At 37.6% G+C, this 19,578-nt stretch overlaps 1 protein-coding gene across 1 annotated transcript; it reads left to right on the top strand.

Moving 5' to 3' along the window:
- The first annotated feature begins 908 nt into the window (after positions 1 to 908).
- LKRSDH (lysine ketoglutarate reductase/saccharopine dehydrogenase) lies at positions 909 to 18,821 on the top strand. Its single transcript, XM_034971359.2, has 20 exons — positions 909 to 1,137; positions 4,926 to 5,072; positions 5,752 to 5,928; positions 6,359 to 6,511; positions 7,302 to 7,448; positions 9,006 to 9,084; positions 9,710 to 9,837; positions 10,819 to 10,970; positions 11,698 to 11,820; positions 12,477 to 12,648; positions 13,108 to 13,178; positions 13,271 to 13,395; positions 14,105 to 14,339; positions 14,843 to 14,979; positions 15,060 to 15,172; positions 15,551 to 15,719; positions 16,493 to 16,587; positions 16,776 to 16,977; positions 17,243 to 17,419; positions 17,746 to 18,821. The coding sequence occupies exons 1-20, from the start codon at positions 1,063 to 1,065 to the stop codon at positions 17,862 to 17,864; spliced, it is 2,796 nt and encodes a 931-aa protein (XP_034827250.1). The 5' UTR covers positions 909 to 1,062; the 3' UTR covers positions 17,865 to 18,821.
- The last annotated feature ends 757 nt before the right edge of the window (positions 18,822 to 19,578 follow it).

Raw genomic sequence — 19,578 nt, 5'->3', positions numbered from 1 at the left:
AACGGGTAACTTTAGAAACGTGGCAAACATTGTGAGTTGTGACTCACCCATTGCATTATTTTTCCGAGAAAACTTTTACAAACTCTTATTTTTTTTAGATATAATAATAACAAGATAATAACTGACAATTCAAGAAATTTAAAAAAAATTAGAACTAAAATAAATTACTTTAAATATTACGTGACTAGCTGATTCCCGCGACTTCGTACGCGTGGATTTAGGTTTTTAAAAATCCCGTGGGAACTCATCAATTTTCCGGGATGTAAAGTAGCCTATGTCCTTCCCCGGGATGTAAGCTAACTCTGTACCAAATTTCATCAAAATCGGTTGAACGCTTGGGCCGTGAAAAGCTAGCAGACAGACAGACAGACGGACACACTTTCGCATTTATAATATTAGTATGGATATGGATTAATGGAAAGGAGTCATCATCCCCAACAATGAAGAATACAACGCTCGTCGCTCAGCACAGAAAGAACTAACGTTACGTAATACGTATATTCGTACAAATGGGTAGGTATATAAGTATTAATAGTATATAGTGATATTGCAGCATGTACCTATGCAGTAATATAGTAGTACATTTAGGTACATACATAGCACATCTAAATTACTTAATTTGGTTTTCGAAAAACATGTTCGAGTAGACTTATATACCCAGTTACAATATAACCTACTTAGTGCAAAATCAATATAGGTGAAAATTATATATAAGTAGGTAGGTACCTACCTACCTACTTACTGATTGCTGATATCAGTTAGTCGTAATCCTATTTGATAAAATTGAGGGTATGATTTGGTTACAACTTACAGGGCGTAAAAGCAGATAGGTAACGTCACAGTTCTGATTCCCAATTATTAGGTAGGTAAGTAAGGCAGTAAGTAAGTGTACTTAGTAAAAGATGGTTGAAATGGCATCAATATTATTATCGGCGTGATAACGCACAAATAAATTACTCATAAAGTTATTTACATCATTACAGGCAGAACGTCTTAAATGGTTATCACTTATCAGTTTTCTATAAATTAAGTGCAAATTAGTACAAAAACAATCGGTGTAGAATGTTTTGCAAAAGAGTGGCTCTTTTCTCGAAGAGAAAAATATTACGGCAACTCGCTTTCTATTCTTCTTCAAAGGTAGAGTAAAATAATACTACTTATTATATTTTAGATTTTTGATAGCGAATAATTAGAAAAGAAGATTATTATTGCTTGCTAGAGCTTGCCAAGAAAAAAAAGAAGTTAAGTATAATATTTTAATAAGTGTTTATACTTAGTTACGAATAATTAACAATTTGATTGGTTGCATAGAATGATAGAATCATGCGCCACTTTGCTGAAGTCCATGATACATAAAGATCAGAGTGCAGGATGCTGTGTATCTTTTACTTGACGTTTCTGTATATCTATAATAGCAACACTAGAGCGGACGGTGCTTCTTAGTGCACATATTCAACTTTTTTTTAATACAGAGGAAAAGCCTGACGCATACCCGGAGGGGTATGCGTCAGGGGAAACGGAGTGGTTATGTGGGGCTTGCACCCACTAAAACCTGTGTTCGTCCCTCAACAGACTGGCGGTTGCGCGGGTATCACTTGGTAGTATTGCTACCGCGCTCTCGCCAGACCCGCCACGAACTGGCAGGCGAGTCCCATCGCCAGCCTGGCTGCTACCAAGAAAATTTTAACTCTCTACCTATTACGGTTCATGAGATACAGCCTAGTAACAGACAGACGAACGGACAGCGGGGGCTTAGCGGGTTCCGGTGACATCCTTCGGGTACGGAACCCTAAAAATGAATGTTTCTTTGCTTGACCCGGTTCATCCCGTATGCGTTCCTATAGTAACTACCTACATTATTTGTACTAACTTTATGATTTTCGCAATGTTAAAGGCCATCGTAAAGACAGCTCTGGTAAAGATAAAAATTAATCTGGGTCATGTCATGCATTGCATGACGTACAAACTTAATAACAAAAAAATCTAAGTATTGCCCGTGAGCAAAGTTGAAGCTAGATAAACGAGGGATCCGAGTCAATCAAATCCAATCAATCCGCCTGAATGCGTCCACTGCTGGACGTAGGTCTTTACAAGAAGTGGGCCAACAAGTACGGTCCTCCACCTTCCTCGTCCACCCAATTTCCGCCACCTTCTTCAGCGACCAGTGGGCTGGAGGTCATCCCATACCGCGCCAATACCGATATGCGGTCTCCATTCCAGAACACGTCTGCCCCATCGGTCGTTGCTTCTGCAACGGACATGGCCACATGCCACTTCGCTTGCTAATCATTTTTGAGCTATGTCGATCACTTTCGTTCTTCTACGAATTTTCTCGTTATATACATCCAACATAGCTTGTTCCATGGCTTGCTGAGCAGGTTTTTAAAACAAAAGGATTTGTTAACGAAGCGAACCGTCAGTGTTCCCGTTTCCGCTCCGTACATCTAAGATATACCGGTATGCCGTATGACAACTCATTGACTTTATCGACGACGAATCGACGTTTTGTCTAGTTTGTAAATGCTGCCTGGCCCAGCTGAATTCTTTAATGTGTCAGCATCCTTATTGGTTGGTGACTCAAAATATTTAACGCCCACTGAGATTTTTGCTGCTGAAGCTGTGATAGCCTTGTGGTTAGGACGTCCGCCTTCTAATCGGAGGTCGGGGGTTCGATCCCGGCACGCATCTCTAACTTTTCGGAGTTATGTGCATGTGCGTTTTAATTAATTAAATATCACTTGCTTTAACGGTGAAGGAAAACATCGTGAGGAAACCTGCATGCCTGAGAGTTCTCCATAATGTTCTCAAAGGTGTGTGAAGTCTACCAATCCGCACATGGCCAGCGTGGTAGACTATGGCCAAAACCCTTCTCACTCTGAGAGGAGACCCGTGCTCTGTAGTGAGCCGGTGATGGGTTGATCATGATGATGATGATGATGAGTTTTTTGGCTCTGTCTTGGTATGGGATTCGTAACAGAGTGAGCCCTATACTATCTTCTTTCCGTGGATAGAGTATAAGTAGTCGGAGTGTACCATCCCCGATTAGTTTCGAAAATCGAACCCGTCCGGACCGGGGTCCTTTTTCAAAGGGCCCGCTCACGACGCTTACGCTCACGAGCTTATTACGATTGACGGCCCATCTGTTTAACCGATTTTGACGAAATTTGGTACAGAGATAAGAATATTATGTAGTATGCATCCCGGGGAAGGACGTAAGCTACTTTTTATCCAGGAAAATCAAAGAGTTCCTGTGGGATTTTTAAAAACTTTAATCCATGTGGACGAAGTCGCGGGCATGATCTTGTACGTACTTTATAAAATATCTGTAAAATATGTATTAAATTGATAACTAATCATAATATGGATTAATGTAAATAGTTTGGCTATCACAAACAACGGAAAACAACTTGCACCTGTTATTATAAGTAAGTACTCACTGTTACGATGGAAACATCAGGGGGCACGGCAGTGACCCCGCCAAGACGAGCCAAACTAAAGGACGGGGCATTACGTACATTTTCTTGAAGCGTTTCGTCGTATTTTCGAACAGTCATAGCTTCGGTCTGGATAGCGCTAGAAAACTGAAAGTTTCAGGATAAGGTGAACTCAGTAAATTTATTAAACATACTAAGTATCAATTTAGCTTTACTAGCTTTTATGGTATCAGATTTATTGATACCTGAATTCTTATCCCCTTTGTAACTCTGGTATCTGTCATAGACCATAGTAAGTACATAATAATTCAATGGTCTACCTATCTGTAAGGAATTTGCATGCAGTGTTTACTTTTATATTTAACACAGTTGAGCATGATAGGAAAATCTATGTATTTACTATATTTATTAAGTTTAATGTTAGAATCGCTACATAAAAATAAAAAATATAATAAAAATACAGTAAGGGTAGTATGTGAAAGTAGAATGGTCTCTACTCTTTACCGTCGCGCGTCGCGTCGAGTTCCTCACGGGTCACTTGCTTCATCTACGCTAATATTACAAATGCGAAAGTGTTTGTTTGTTTTTTGCTTCCTTCAAGCTCTAACTAAGCAACCAATCGACTTTTTGGCATAGAGTTAATAATGGCTTCTTTTTATGCCGGAAAATCGAAGAGTTCCCACGGGATTTTTAAAAACCCAAATCCACATGGACGAAGTCGTGGGCATCAGCTAGTTCAGTCATTTAACAAAACCGTTCTTCTAGGTATTATACACATGTGCCTAAAAGTAGATTATTAGTAGTTTGACGACCTCCCTGTTTGTTCCGGGCTTCCGGCGCTTCTTTTGCCTGAAGCACGTTGGGCTTAATGCTCAGGTGGAAGAAGCGCCGGAATAACCAGCTCTTATTAGTTATAAGATGTGATGTGTGGCACAGTTTCTAAAGTAAACATCTTTCTTTCTTTCTGTGGTCCTAGTAGTGTGAGCTTCCGGGTTTGATTCCCGGCAGGGGAAATTTGAAATTTGATAATCTCTAAATTTTCTCTGATCTGGTCTGGCGGGAGGCTTTAGTCATGCCTAGTTACCACCCTATCGGCAAAAGCCGTGCCGCCAAGTAATTTAGCGTTCCGGTACGATGCCGTTTAGAAACCAAAAGTATGAATGGGTTTAATAAAAACTGCCATACCTAAACCCCTTCCTTAGCCCGCTTGCATCTAGACTGTATCATGACTTACCAACGGGTTAGGGTGCAGCACCAGTCAATAGCTAACTTGTATCTAGGTAAAAGATACTTACTTGTTTTTGTCACATGAGTACCATGAGTAGATATTTTTGCCGCGACATGTTGCTGACAGTCACGTGTAGAGCCTGACTCAGGCAGGTCCTAGTGTCACGCATCGCTGTCACAACTCGTATTGCGTGTGTCAGGACTCCAAATAAACTCCAGGCTGGGCTGTAAGTGATTATGATAAGAATATTGATCTGGTTTTAGCCTCGGCGAGTTATAGCGATCCGCAGAGAGGACCAGTCAGTATGGGAAAGAAGAGCATCGTTCTCACCTTCGAATGTCAATCGGCTTGTACGGACTGGCGTACGAGTTATCGTGCAGCCTTCCAACCGAAGAGCTTATCCTATGCAGGTTCCTAATTTATTCATATCCATACTTCCATACTAAATATTATAAATGCGAAAGTGTGTCTGTCTGTCTGTCTTTCCGTCTGGCTGTCTGCTACTACTTTTGGATACAGAGTTAGCTTACACGCCGGGGAAGGACATCTAGGCTACTTTTTATTCCGGAAAATAAAACAGTCCCCTCGGGGTTTTTACAAATCTACATCCACGCGGATGATGTGAAGATTTTGTGTTATAGCGGCAATAGAAATACACATTTTGTCTAATTTTTAATTCACGAGATACAGCCCGCTGACAAATACGACAGCGGCGGTGCAGTGGCTTAGTATACTTAGTAACTACAACAACTTCGCTTCGCTCCTCTTCGCTGAGTTTGCGAATACCTACCTATTTTTACCTATTATTTCGTTTGCATTGCAGCAATTTACTTAAATTGATTTTTAGCATGGCTTTTTAATTACGCATTGCTTATTCGATCACAAGGTGACTTAATTAATACCTGTTTCAAGTTTTTTAAGATAACGTATCTCATATATAACTTAGGTACGTATGTGGCGAATATTCATGAATTATGAGCCTCGCGCATCCCTATGACACACATTCCTTTTTGACGTTTTCATCCTGTGCCATTTAATATAATATTATGTACTAACGATACTTTTAACAAGTTTTCAATTTTTTTACAGTCGTATATAAATGCTGGTGCAATTATACAAGAAGACATAAGCGAAGCGAGTGTTATATTTGGTGTTAAGCAAACGCCGGTCGACCTGCTTATACCCAATAAAACCTACTGCTTTTTTTCGCATACGATAAAGGCGCAGGAAGCGAATATGCCAATGCTTGATGCTATATTAGCAAAGGTGAGCACATAGGTATATATTATTTTAGTTTTCTTAATAACTAGGTACTTCTAGTTCAGCTTCAGCAGCCGCAAATACGGGCGGTTCGTAGCAGGGGCACACAAAATATATTCTAATACTTTCATGAATTTTTATTTTGTTTAACTTACACGTAGGTCACTTTATGATACACGCATAACAAGTAATCCCATCTGAACACGGGGCTTATGACTGCGCATTTTACGAAAAGAAATACAGATATGACCTGCCTAAACCGCCATGTTATAACTTAGGACTAGGTCTTGTTTGCGATCACTGTATTAAGTGTTTAAAATATTTTTCAGTTCAACAGAAAATTGTTAATATTCGGCTGTTCATCTAGTGCTCTATCTGTAAAAGGTGCCTTTTTCTTTGAAAAGCGAACTGACTTATATTATGTTTTCGTGTTTAGAACATTCGGCTCATTGACTACGAGAAGCTGATGGATAATGCCGGTAACCGCGTGGTAGCGTTCGGGAAGTACGCCGGAGTGGCCGGCATGGTCAACATCCTGCACGGACTGGGACTGCGCCTCCTTGCCTTGGGTCATCACACGCCTTTCATGGTATCTCATTTTCTTAATGCATAATTAGGACTGTTTCCGTGCTTATAAGTTCGGGTCTGTTTTTCGTGCATTAGGTATCTACTACATAAATACCTATCAAAAATTGCGGAACCGGCAGGGATTGAACCCACAACTTTCTGGTTGATCATGATGATGATGATGATTCCATAGTCAAGTCAAGTCAAATGATTTATTCAAAATAGGAAATAAATTACTCATAGAGTTATTTGTTAGGGATTCTCCAATCATTCCAACTCAGTCCAGAACCCCCAGGCAGTATTTTATTCTCATTTAAAATCTGACTGCCTCGTTGATCTAGTTCTAGTGGGCTAGTTAGTCTGACAGCGAATCATGTTTCTGTTCTATGTATGGGAAAAAGTTATTAGATACTAGCTGCCCCGGCGAACTTCGTACCGCCTAACAGTCGATTCTTTTTCAGACAGTTTTTGTATTTTTTTCTCTCCGTAAGAACCATATGGCCCCGTACTTCAAGGAATATTATATAAAAAGAATTAGCGAAATCGGTTCAGCTGTTCTCGAGATTTGCGATCAGCAACACATTCAGCGATTCATTTTTATATATAGAGATAGGCACCGAGTAGTAAAATGTCTTTGGGTATAGGGCTTTTGTCTCGAATTTTGAAGGAATACCTTGACCCGTATAGGTACCTAAGTTTCGAGTTGGACAGAGCTTTTAAAAATGACTTGGTAATCATGCCTTTGCTAAAATATGGTAAGGTACGTGAGAGCAATTGGTGAAAAATTACTTATTATTAGTTTCAATTTTTAGCACATTGGCCCAGCCCATAACTACCGCAACTCGAGTATGGCGCGTCAGGCCATACGCGACGCAGGCTACGAAGTTGCTTTGGGAATGATGCCGAAATCCTTGGGACCCCTCACATTTGTATTCACTGGCTCAGGCAATGTATCTCAGGTAGGTAGGTATGAAAATTATTATTGTCGTATAAAAACAATAGGCCGAATAGAAGCAGGCATTACTATGAAGTAGCCCACATATTAGAGCGGGCGCGACATTACTGCTCATTGACCTATTGGGATTTAGTTTAATCAGGGCTGAAAGGATAATATTATATTAAGCTTCTTATCTCTTGTGCGAGTTATCGTCGAAATCCATAGGTACTTACTTACTTTAATAATTAAACAAAAATTAAAAATATGTAAATAAAACCTAAGTACCTATAACGATGACGGCTGAAATTCAGAAATTCGGGTAAATTTCTGAAACTCAAGAGACAAATAAATTTCAATTTCAGTTTAAAATAAATACGAAAGTGTGTCTGTCTTTCTGTCTGCTAGCTTAAAATGGCTCATCCGTCTTACCGATCCTAACGAAATTTGGTACAGAGATAGCTTGCATCTAGCGGAAGGACATATAGGCTATCAGAAAATAAAAGCGTTCCCACGGGATTAAAAAAATCTAATTCTACCCTGACGATGTTGTGGGCATCAGACCTTTAAGTACCTACTTGGTAAACAAAAAAGGAAAAAGTACATTTATTTTATGAAGTATTTATAGATAATTAAAGATGCCTTATTTACGCACAAAATATTTGTTACCTACATACCCAATCTGTTATTATCTATACCATTAATTATTAGATCTTAGTAGCTGTATCTTTAAGACGGAAGGCAAAAACATATACATATTATTACATATAATATATGTTTTTGCCAATTTTATGGATAGTGTAATTATTATCTCTTATCAAATTATCTATCGGCACAAATAAAATGTATTATGCGTAGATATGCCGCGTGGTTTTCTTGAGGGTGTGTGTGATCTACTTACGAATTCCTACTTACTCGTATTTTGTGGAAAAGTACGGCTTATCGTTATCATACTGTTGGTGCAGGTCATTAAAACGCATCCTTTGCCGTTGTATTTAAGACTTTTCTGCTAAAGGTATAAAGTAATATTAATAGTCGGTAAGTAGGAATACATAAGTAGGTCCGTCCTACTATAAACAAACTACCAAGTAGGTATTAATGTTATGAATGTCGTTGGTTTGTCATTCAATCACGCCGCAACGGAGCAACGGATGAACGTGACTTTTTGGATGGAAAAAGTGACAAAGGCTTGTTTTTCAAATCGAAAAATCAAAGAGAATTTTAGATAACGTGTAGAAACCAAAGGGGTATGGGTTTAATAAAAACTGCCATACCCCTTCCAGGTTAGCCCGCTATCATCTTAGACTGCATCATCACTTACCACCAGGTGAGATTGCAGTCAAGGGCTAACTTGTATCTGAATAAAAAAAAAAAAGATAGATATACTAGATAGATATCATTTTAGATAGCTATATAGAGATATAGCTTATTGTACAGATTCCTCATTCAACGATCGCTATTAGAGTAGGTATTCGTATACCTATTCATGTAAATAAATAATTGTAAGTACTTAGCATGTTGTAAAATGTAAATGAGAGGAAAATGTCTAGATTATCTACATCACTTACTTTATTTTTTTTAGGGTAGTCAAGAAATATTTCAAGATTTGCCCCATGAATATGTCCCACCAGAAATGTTGAGGAAGGTCGCCGAACATGGCAGTGAGTATAGCATGGTAGCACATGCATATCTATGCTTTTAGTGTTGCCTACCCGAAGGGTGCTAACGGACCCTATTAATAAGTCACCTCTGTCCGTCCGTCAGTCTGTCAGCGGACTGTATCTCATGAACCGTACCGTAACAGGTAGGGAATTGAAATTTTCACAGAATGTGTATTTCTATTGCCGCCATAACCGATTTTTTACTACACTTACTTTGTCATGCTTTGTCCCACGTAACAAAGCATATAATAAATAAATAAATAAGTCATTTATTGAGCAAAACATAGATAGGTTTAGTAACATCTGCATTTAAATCTACCTATTATCTTATTCTAAAAAGTAGGTACACACAGAAAATCAACTGTCCCTAAACTAGGTATAAAACTTGTGTTTCAAGTATAATATGATTAATTTATATGTATATATACAATACGTAAGAAACTTCTATTGGGTGTCCACGACCCCTCATGGCCTTTTTTCATAAAAATAACATTAATTATCGTAATAACATTAATTCTAGGCAGCGCAAGACCGTGGCGTGTGGAAGTCCCTACAAGAGACCTATGTCCAGCAGTGGACGTCTATTGGTTGATGATGATGATGATGAAGATGATGATAATTCTAGGTCCGAATAAAATTTACGGATGTGAGGTGCGGCGGCGTCACCACCTAGTCAGGAAGAACGGCGGAGGGTACGACCCGCAGGAGTATGAAGAGCATCCCGAACGATACATCTCAACTTTCGCACAAACGGTTTGTTTAATATAAGTACCTTTGTGTATAGTCTGCGACAGGTTGAGATGGCCATCGGGGTATGAGGCAGGGGGACGCCCTGCACATCCGCACGTCACCCGCCCTTGCCCGCACCGGGTTAGCGCGGGGGCTGTGCGGGTGTGCGGGGCGTTCCTCTCCGATTGCAATCTCGACCTAACCAAAAAAATATTTGAGAAGTTCAAAGACTCAACTTTCATATAAATTTAATTCATTTTGTATTCTTTACATTGGTAAATGAGAATTTCTGTTTTATGGTATCAATCATTAGATACCTAGTGGAAGAAGATGTACTTAGAATTGTAATTTAAAAATCACGTAAGGCTGACATACATAAATGTAAAAGCCTGTTAATAAAAGATTAAAAAAAAAAAAAAAGACATGTAAAATCTCCTTTCACCAAAGGTTGCCTGGTAGAGATTGCTGTGAGCAATAAGGCAGCCTTTGCATACAATTTTTTTTTTAGTTTTAGTTTCTGTAATAGTTATGTAATATTTTTTGTGTGCAATAAAGTATTTCTATCTATCTATCTATCTATCATGTAGGTAACTTGTTAGGCGATATTATACCTACTTAAATAATGGTCCAAGAGCTCGCGGAAAATTTTGAGGAGGTGCTTGATAAAAACAAAAAGTCCATTATTTTAGTTTGACATATAATATCGCTTGTGAACATCACACGTTCAACAATAATAAAATTGTCGTAGCGTTTTTTTTTTAAATTTTGTATTTAATCTATATGTAATTAATTATTAGTTGGTATATGAACATTCTAAAAATTATTTTATTTATGAACATAAAGTGTAACTAATTCTTTTGTAAGCAATTCCCTAACTAAATTGACAATCCTTTTTCTGTAGCGATCATACCAAAGATTGGGTACAACAGAATTAGTCGCAATGTTCTTAAAAGAAGTATATTTTATAGCTAGAAAGTACCTATATATTTTTTTGTATTGATCTAGATAGCTCCATACACGTCAGTACTAGTAAACTGCATCTACTGGGCGGTGGATAGTCCAAAGTTGCTGACCATACCTGACGCCAAACACCTGCTGATGCCGGCACACACACCCTGGCTGCCAATAAGCGTCGGTGCGCCGGCTCTACCACATCGGTTACGAATTTTTCTATCAATATTCCCTAATTTATTCAATACTTTGTATCCGAATATCCGGATGCTAGTTAGTCGTGTCTTCAGGATGGCGGCCGCTTCCACATTCTCGAAAAACAAAGACGATAAGCATCTGCCAATAGCGGTACCTACACCAAAGTGCATCGGGCAGTTGGAGCTGCCACATCGGTAAAGTTGAACATTTTAATAAGCGTAAAAAGAAATTTATAACTTTATGTATACCTAATAAGTAATATTTGAGCTCTATAGGTAACAATGACTTTATAATTTTAAATACAAAATTTCGGAACGGCAGCATAATATGCATTTTTGGTATGTATTTAATTTCCTTGAAAATTCCTTGAAGTGTAGGTAAAAACACTATAAACATTATAAAGATATAATAATGACTAATACGCACTTTTGCGAGGTCTAAGACCATGTTCTATGGAATTCTTTGCAAAAGACATATATGACCCGTAATGGACGTAAATAACTAGTAGGTAGAACCATCTGTGACTGACCTAAGGAGTTCTAAATCATTTCAAGTGTTGTGAAGAGCCTTTGCATTCAACATAATTATTATTACCTTCTCGTAATATCAACGTAGTCATCTATCTATACATTTTGTTTGGGTGGCAACTACGAGTATTTATCCAAGCTCTACTTATTGTGAGTACCTTGCCTACTAAAGGAAATAGTTTGTTATAATATTACAATATTTTAACAGGATGTTGGCAATCTGCGATATTTCGGCGGATCCGGGGGGTTCAATAGAATTTATGAACGAATGCACCACTATCGATACTCCGTTTTGTCTCTACGATGCTGATAGGAATAAGGACACTAAGAGGTAAGGAATCACCTAATTTAAATAATCATAAGTAAGTAAGTCGTAAACGGAAGACTATATATAAGCTACTAAATAAAAAAATTACCAAAGTAGGTAGCCTCCTACAAAAAATATTCTTCACCCAAGTATTCATTCATAGACATAGTTCCAAAGACACTGGTGCTATTGCCTTTGCTTTGGATTGCCAGGATTAGCCTAGGATAAGCCAGGATAACCTGACACGTGGACTGACTTCTGAAACGGAGGCTAATTCAGTTTGATACTTACCTATTCGTAATTTGTAGCCTGGCTTGTAATGTACGAACGTATCTGGGTGGGTTCAGTACATGTGCTATTATTATTATACATCCTATTATATCACTTTATAATGACAAGCAGCTAAGAGACTAGTAAGTGCATTAAAGGTGACTGTCCGATTGCTATGTAAGTGTAAGTATTATTTATAGGTACACAGAGAGATGTAGGTACTTAAGTAGGTACCTACTATTTACAATATTTATTTAAATTATCAGCATATCAGTGTCATGCGAAAAATCACTATCCGATACAGTGTGACAATAATTTTAAATAGATTAGAAAAAAAATTGCTGTTTGACTATTTTGTGTAATAAGATTTTAAGCCTGGTGAGTAGATAATTTTTATTTGTTCTATACAGTTTCAAAGGACCAGGAGTGTTAGTCTGTTCAATCGATAACATGCCAACGCAGTTGCCTCGGGAATCGACGGACTTCTTTGGCGACCTGCTATTTCCTTATGCTGAAGACATCATGAGCTCTGATGCTACACGGCCACTGGAAGAACATAACCTTTCACCCGTTGTTCAAGGAGTGAGTGTTTGTAGTAGAGATATTCTTACAGTATGAGAGGCATTTGACTTCTTGGTCCTGTTCCTTAGCATGATTTTGCATTTTGGTAAGTGCATGGTTCTAGCTGCATTATCTCTTCCAAGCGCACTTATCTTGGACTACATTGGACTAGATCAGCTGATCGATTCCGTAACACCTGCATCAATCATTATTACAATCGCAATTGTTGTGATTGGCTGAATTTATGGTATTCTTGTTTGTAACAATGAATTGTAGCCAATAGTGAAAGAGCGTCAACCAATCAGAGGTGATTGCGGTAGAATGATAGCTACAAAGCTATCATTCTACCGCAATCACGCAACTGATTATGTATTACATTTGACTGCATTTGACTCAAGCGCTTACTTGACAATGAATAAAAAATCTTGTGTACTTAATATAGGTATGGCCCAATAACAGAACTAAGTTGCTCTCTTTCAGGCCATAATCACGAGTAACGGAAAACTAACACCATCATTTGAATATATTAACGAACTACGAATGGCTAACAAGTAAGACATTATGTATATTAACCTTCAATTAATCATGACATCAAAATTTAACTGGTATGCTTATGTGGAAATAATATGTGCTTTAATTTTAGTCGTTCCCGACACAAGGTGGAAGGCCACGCTCAACAAACGTCGGTTGTGATTCTTGGAAGCGGATTAGTCTCTGCGCCTGTTGTCGAATATCTCGCCAGAGATGAAAATGTTTCTGTTACTATTGGTGAGAGAATCATTATTATTATATCATTGAATTTAAATAGATATGTATTCCTTAACTTCCGACTTGGTGAGGTCTGATTGAGCCCACAAAGTTGATTATATAATGGAGTTCGTTTTTCTTTGAAAAATTTAAGTGAAATTTGAAATGCACGAATCCGTACCCTTATATAAATGCGAAAGTGTGTTTGATTGTTGGTTTGTTGGTTTGTCCTCCAATCACGTCGCAATGGTGCAACGGATTAACGTGATTTTTTGCATGGGTATAGATAACAGGTCTTTATCTATCAGTTTCATAGGACTTTTTATCCCGGAAAATCAAAGAGTTCCCACGGGATTTTAAAAAACCTAATTCCACGCGAACGAAGTCCTGGGCACCCACCAGCTAGTAAGTAATATAAATATTTACAAACAAAAATAAAACTTACTACCAAAAATTGATATTTACAACAAATTTACGCCGTCCAAGTAGTTACCCAGTACCGAATACACTGGTGCTATTGCCTTGCTGAATGGCTAGGGCTAGGCTTAGCCGCCAATAACCGCCAGCTGGGTTACCTGACGCGATTATCAGTTTTTGGGATATGACGTTGATTAAACACATGCATTATATGGATGGATCTTTTTGGGCTTAGCATTTTAATGGACTTTCCAAAGTTGCATTCTTCACGTCCTAAAAACCAATATTATAATATTATAAAGAAATGTTTCAGCATCACAATTTAAAGAAGAAGCGGACGCTCTTGCCGAACGTTACGGCGTCCGATCAGAATATCTTCAGGCAAACGACGAACATGCTCTCAGAGAACTTGCATCCAAGTCTCGCCTTGTAATATCACTTCTCCCTTACGATCTCCATGGCGCTGTGGCAAGAGCTTGTGTGAGTTCTGGAGCACATATGGTCACCGCTTCTTATGTACGTCCTGAAGTACAGGAACTTCACGATGTGTGAGTATAAGTTATTGTGGTTCATCGTCATCATCATTTCAACCCATCGCCGGTTACTGAGCATAGATCTCTTCTCGGAATGCAAAGGGTTTAGGCCAGAGTCTACCACGCGAACCAAGTGCGGATTAGCATACTCCAGGCATGCAGGTTTCCTCACGATGATTTCCTTCACCGTTAAAGCAAGTGATATTTAATTCTCATAACTCCGAAAATCGGGTTATAGTTGCGTGATCCATTTGTAGCCGTAATAATGTCAAGGCTTACCTGCTCGATATCTTGAAAGAAGTTTTATATTTTGATGTTAATAACATCGAGTTATATGATCCGCTTACGCCTATGTAGCGTAAAGGTTTGTCATATTGAATGAGAAAGAATCGGTAATCGATGATTATAATATAATTTAAATTGTTAATAATTATATATATTATAAATTTATTTATTTATATTATTAATTTAAATTGTTAGTTTATATTATAATCATTTATTTTGACATTATTTTTCAGTGCTAAAGAAGCTGGAATAACTTTACTAAATGAAGTGGGCTTGGATCCGGGTATTGATCATTTGCTTGCCTTGGAATGTATTCATGATGTACAGAATCATGGCGGAAGGGTCGACTCTTTCGTATCATATTGTGGAGGTATTTAACAATTTTACTATGTACTAATTCAGGAATTTTATTTTTTGACTCAACAACTTATATAACATTTTATTTTTCAGGATTACCTGCACCAGAATTTAGTGATAATGCTCTAAGATATAAATTTTCATGGAGTCCAAAAGGAGTTTTATTAAATACAATTTCTGCAGCAAAATACCTCAGCAAAGGACAAGTACGTCATTTTGATTATTTTGCAATTATTTTCATATCACTTTCACTATCCGTATTCACTACCCATAATATTACAACGCAAAAGTGTGTTAATCATAATCATAACCATAATCATAATTTATTATTGCAAATACATTTTGCAAATATTGTTTGTTGGTTCATTTTGTTGTTTTTTTTTGTCGCAACGAATCGACGTGATTTTTTTGCATGGGTATAGTTAAAGACCTGGAGAGTTACATGGGCTTCTTTTCATCCCGGGAAATCAAAGATTTCCCACGGGATTTTTAAAAACTTAAATCGCGGGCATTATTTAGTTTTTAAATAAAAACTACTTACCTGTTAGTTTTTTCCGAATTACATATTTCATCATTTTACTTAGGTTGTAGAGGTTCTCAGTGGTGGTGAGCTGATGTCAGTTGCACGAGATTTGGACTTTCTGCCCGGCTTTGCTTTCGAGGGATTTCCCAACAGAGATAGTACAAAATACTCCTCCCTCTATGGCATAGAAGATGCGCATACGATGTTCAGAGGAACACTTAGATACAAAGGTACTTAAATAATATTAAAGTTTGATAAATCCGTACCCTAAGTACGAAAGTGTGTTTGTTTGTTGGTTTGTTGGTTTGTCCTTCAATCACGTCGCAACGGTGCAACGGATTGGCGTGATTCTTTGCATGGGTATAGATAAAGACCTGGAGAGTGACATAGGCTACTTTTTATTCCGGAAAATCAAAGAGTTCCCACGGGATTTTTGAAAAATCTAATTCCACGCGTACGAAGTCGCGGGCATCAGCTAGTGACATATAAAACGGTTGCATACTACGATTAATTAGGCGATTGTTAACTGCCGATATTTCGACTCAGTTGCATGAGAATTCAATCAAAACCAGAATTTCAATTGTGAATCTTCAAGCTAGCAAGTATCCAGCAATGGTAGAATTATACAAACCACATCGTACGTCATCCAAAGTTAATAGTGACGTTGTGAGTGTATTTTGCCGGACAGCTCGTGAAGTTCCAGCGAAAAGAACAAGGTAGATCGGTACTGCCCATGACAGCTCGAACTTCACCTCTCGCAGCACTGCAGTCCCGTCGTGATCACGACTCATGGAACTGAGTCGAAATACTGGCAGTTAAAAATCGCCTAATTAATCGTCGTATGTACCCGTATTGTACGATACAATAATATGTCGTAAACCACGAAATAACCTTAAAATTATTAGTTTGATAAATAAGTAGGTATAAGTAAAAAAATCTGTGATGTTACGAGTGAATTTCTTTATTAATTAGATGTTTAAAATTACTGTCCTTGTACTTTTAGGTTTTGCTGAAACTATGAAGGCTATGCAGCTTTTTGGCTTAGTTGATCCAAATCCCCATCCATCTTTGCATCCAGAAGGACCGCAAATAACTTGGGTGATTATTTTTAGCCTAATTCTGGAATTATCATTTTATCCTAAGCTTGCGCTATTTTTTACAATTAGAGAGTAGAAACTCAATTTGAATTTCTAGTATTTTCTATTTCGGAAATTAGGTAAGTTAAGTACTAAGTACAGCCAAGTACTTATTACTTAGTACTTAACTTACCTATCATTTTTTTATAGCGACAATTTGCATGCGAGCTTCTTGGTCTGATGGATCCTTCAATCTTCTTCGAGAATCTGAGGACTCGACTAGCAGAGCGTATTGGAACCACGGGAGCGCAGGCGATTGAGTCTCTTGGATTTCTCAGCGAAGAGCCCATTGTCAAATGTGGCTCACCGCTTGACACGATTAGCCATTACCTTACCAAGCGTCTGCGATTTGGTAAGAATATTTTTTGGTTATAATTTTTTCTCAATATAACGTGTGCTCAGGGCACTTAAAACTGAAATGAATAAAATAATTATTTACTTAAGCTTTCTAGTACATTTCAGTCCACCTTCTTGACTTATCTTTTCTTAGCTTATCTTTAGAAAAATGTTTGTATAATTGCAACTTTTTACACGCAATTCTATGGTAAAATAACTTACAGAAATGTTCCAATAAATAGCTACTTTGATTTATATCGTGATTAATGATTATTTTATAGAAAAAGATGAAACAGATTTCGTAGTTCTTCGACACGAGATCGGCGTAACGTGGAGCGATGGGAAGAAGGAATGTCGTGAAGTGACAATGGCTCTGAGAGGAGACTCTACGTCGCATTCTGCTATGGCAAGGACCGTGGGACTACCCACTGCTATCGCTGCTAAGATGGTACTCGATGGTAAGAAACAACGAAGTAGAAATAAGGTATAAGGATTCTGTCTTAGTCCCTGCTAGCATAATAATATGTGAGTACATCACAATCACTTAGGATCTCAGTTTGTTGTGGGCTGGGCGCGTTTGGAACCCTTGTATCTTTAGTTATAAGTTTACGAATTTAATTAAATATAATTCATCATTAACTTTCAAATCCAACAATTGTTAAGTAATAAAAAGTGTACGATGGTATCTACTTTGAATAAATGATTTGACTTTGACTTGTAATGCAAGAATATCATCGTTGTTTTATATTTTTTGGTCTCAATAGCGTAACATTTATAATTTCAGGTGAGATCCAGCAGCGAGGAGTAGTGTTGCCATTTGCTCCTGTTGTTTACAAATCGTTGCTTTCGCGGCTACGAGCTGACGGTATCACTGCGAAGGAAGTCTGCAGGCCTCTAAATTGATTATAAAATAGTTATAAATTACTTAATTACTTAATTTAGAATATTTTTTACATTTTTTTTACCTTTTAGCTAAAAAGGCAGGTCCATCCATCAAACAAATTATTCAGAATTATTTCTTCATATACTTACATAATAATTGACTGATTGAATTAAATGCATATTGCCACAATAATATATTATTTCCTTTGACGAGACGCGAATTTAGTTGCAAGAAACATAATATCTAATTATTATTTTTATATTGTAAATATAATATTATCTACATTTTATATAGGTACTAGCTGAACCACCCCGGCTTCGCTCGGGTGAAGTTTAGAAAATTGAGGGGAGGTTGAAATATTTCTCTCTGTAAGAACCTTCCTCGTACTTTAAGGAATATTATAAAAAAGAATTAGTGATATCGGTTAAGCGGTTCTCGAGATTTGCGGTGACCAACACATTTGGTGATTAATTTTTATATTATAAGAAGATACACAGTGGCATGCAGATCAAATAGGCATATAAGCCCTGCTTACCATATTTGATACAGCTCAATGCTCATTTGCAGGGCTCCTTACCCGAAGGGTATCAATGTGACCCTTTCACTAAGCCTCCGCTGCCCTCGTCCGTTTGCCTGTAGAAGAGAATGAAATTATATATTGGTAGAGAGTTGAAAGGCAGCCACGAAAATTAAAAGAATTAAAAAGTGTTATTTCTTGTACGATGGTACGGAACCCTTCGTCTCAGTCCGACTCGCACTTGAACAATTTTTCAACATGACTTCAATCAATGATATCAAATAAATATACTCTGGCTTCAAACCTTGTACTCTACTGTGTATAGTTAGTTAGATACTCAAGTTAGTCCTTTTAAGCACCAATATCTTAACATAAGTATGTAATACCTAATTAATACTTTTGTACAAAAGACTCTTAACTTGACTAAATAAAAATAAGTCTACTTACTTTATTATTTTTAGCGTTGTTTTTCTTTCACTTGACAATTTGGGGACACATCGGAAAAATTTTAGGAGTTGCTTGATTAAAGTTGAAATTCTAAAGTAAGCATTACGGATAGGTAAGTTGGCAGATCTCGTTTGCCATACTCAAGAAAGGTAGACGAACCGTTTTAAAAAAATTCAGCCAAGCAATTCAAGCATCTCCTTAAATTTTCCCACAAGCTCTCAGACCTCGTAGTTTGAGATGAATCCCTTTTTAGGGTTCCGTACCTCAAAAGGAAAAACAGAACCCTTTTAGGAGCACCTTGTTATCTGTCTGTCTATCGGTCTGTCAAGAAACCTACAGGGTACTTCCCTCTTCCCATTGACCTAGAATCATGAAGGCAGGTAGGTAGGTATTATAGCAGACATTAGGGGAAAAATTTGAAAACCGTGAATTTGTGGTTACTTACATGATACATCACACAAAAAATTTAATTGTGGTCATGAACTAAAAATTTGCATTTTTAATCTTCGAAGGAAGATAACTATATCAAATGGGGTACCATATGAAAGGGCTTCACCTGTGCATTCTAAAACAGATTTTTATTTATTTTATGCATAATGGTTTTTGAATTATCGTGCAAAATGACGAAAAAATACGACTGTAGTACGGAACCCTCGTTGCGCGAACCCGTTTCGTACTTGGCTGGTTTTCGTAACTAGCTTATGCTTGCGACTTCGTCCGCGTGGACTACACAAATTTCGAACCCGTATTTTACCCCCTTATTTTGAATT

Source organism: Maniola hyperantus, chromosome 8 (assembly GCF_902806685.2).
Source record: "Maniola hyperantus chromosome 8, iAphHyp1.2, whole genome shotgun sequence".
In the NCBI taxonomy this organism is placed as follows: domain Eukaryota; kingdom Metazoa; phylum Arthropoda; class Insecta; order Lepidoptera; family Nymphalidae; genus Maniola; species Maniola hyperantus.
This window is presented reverse-complemented; position numbering and strand designations above follow the sequence as displayed.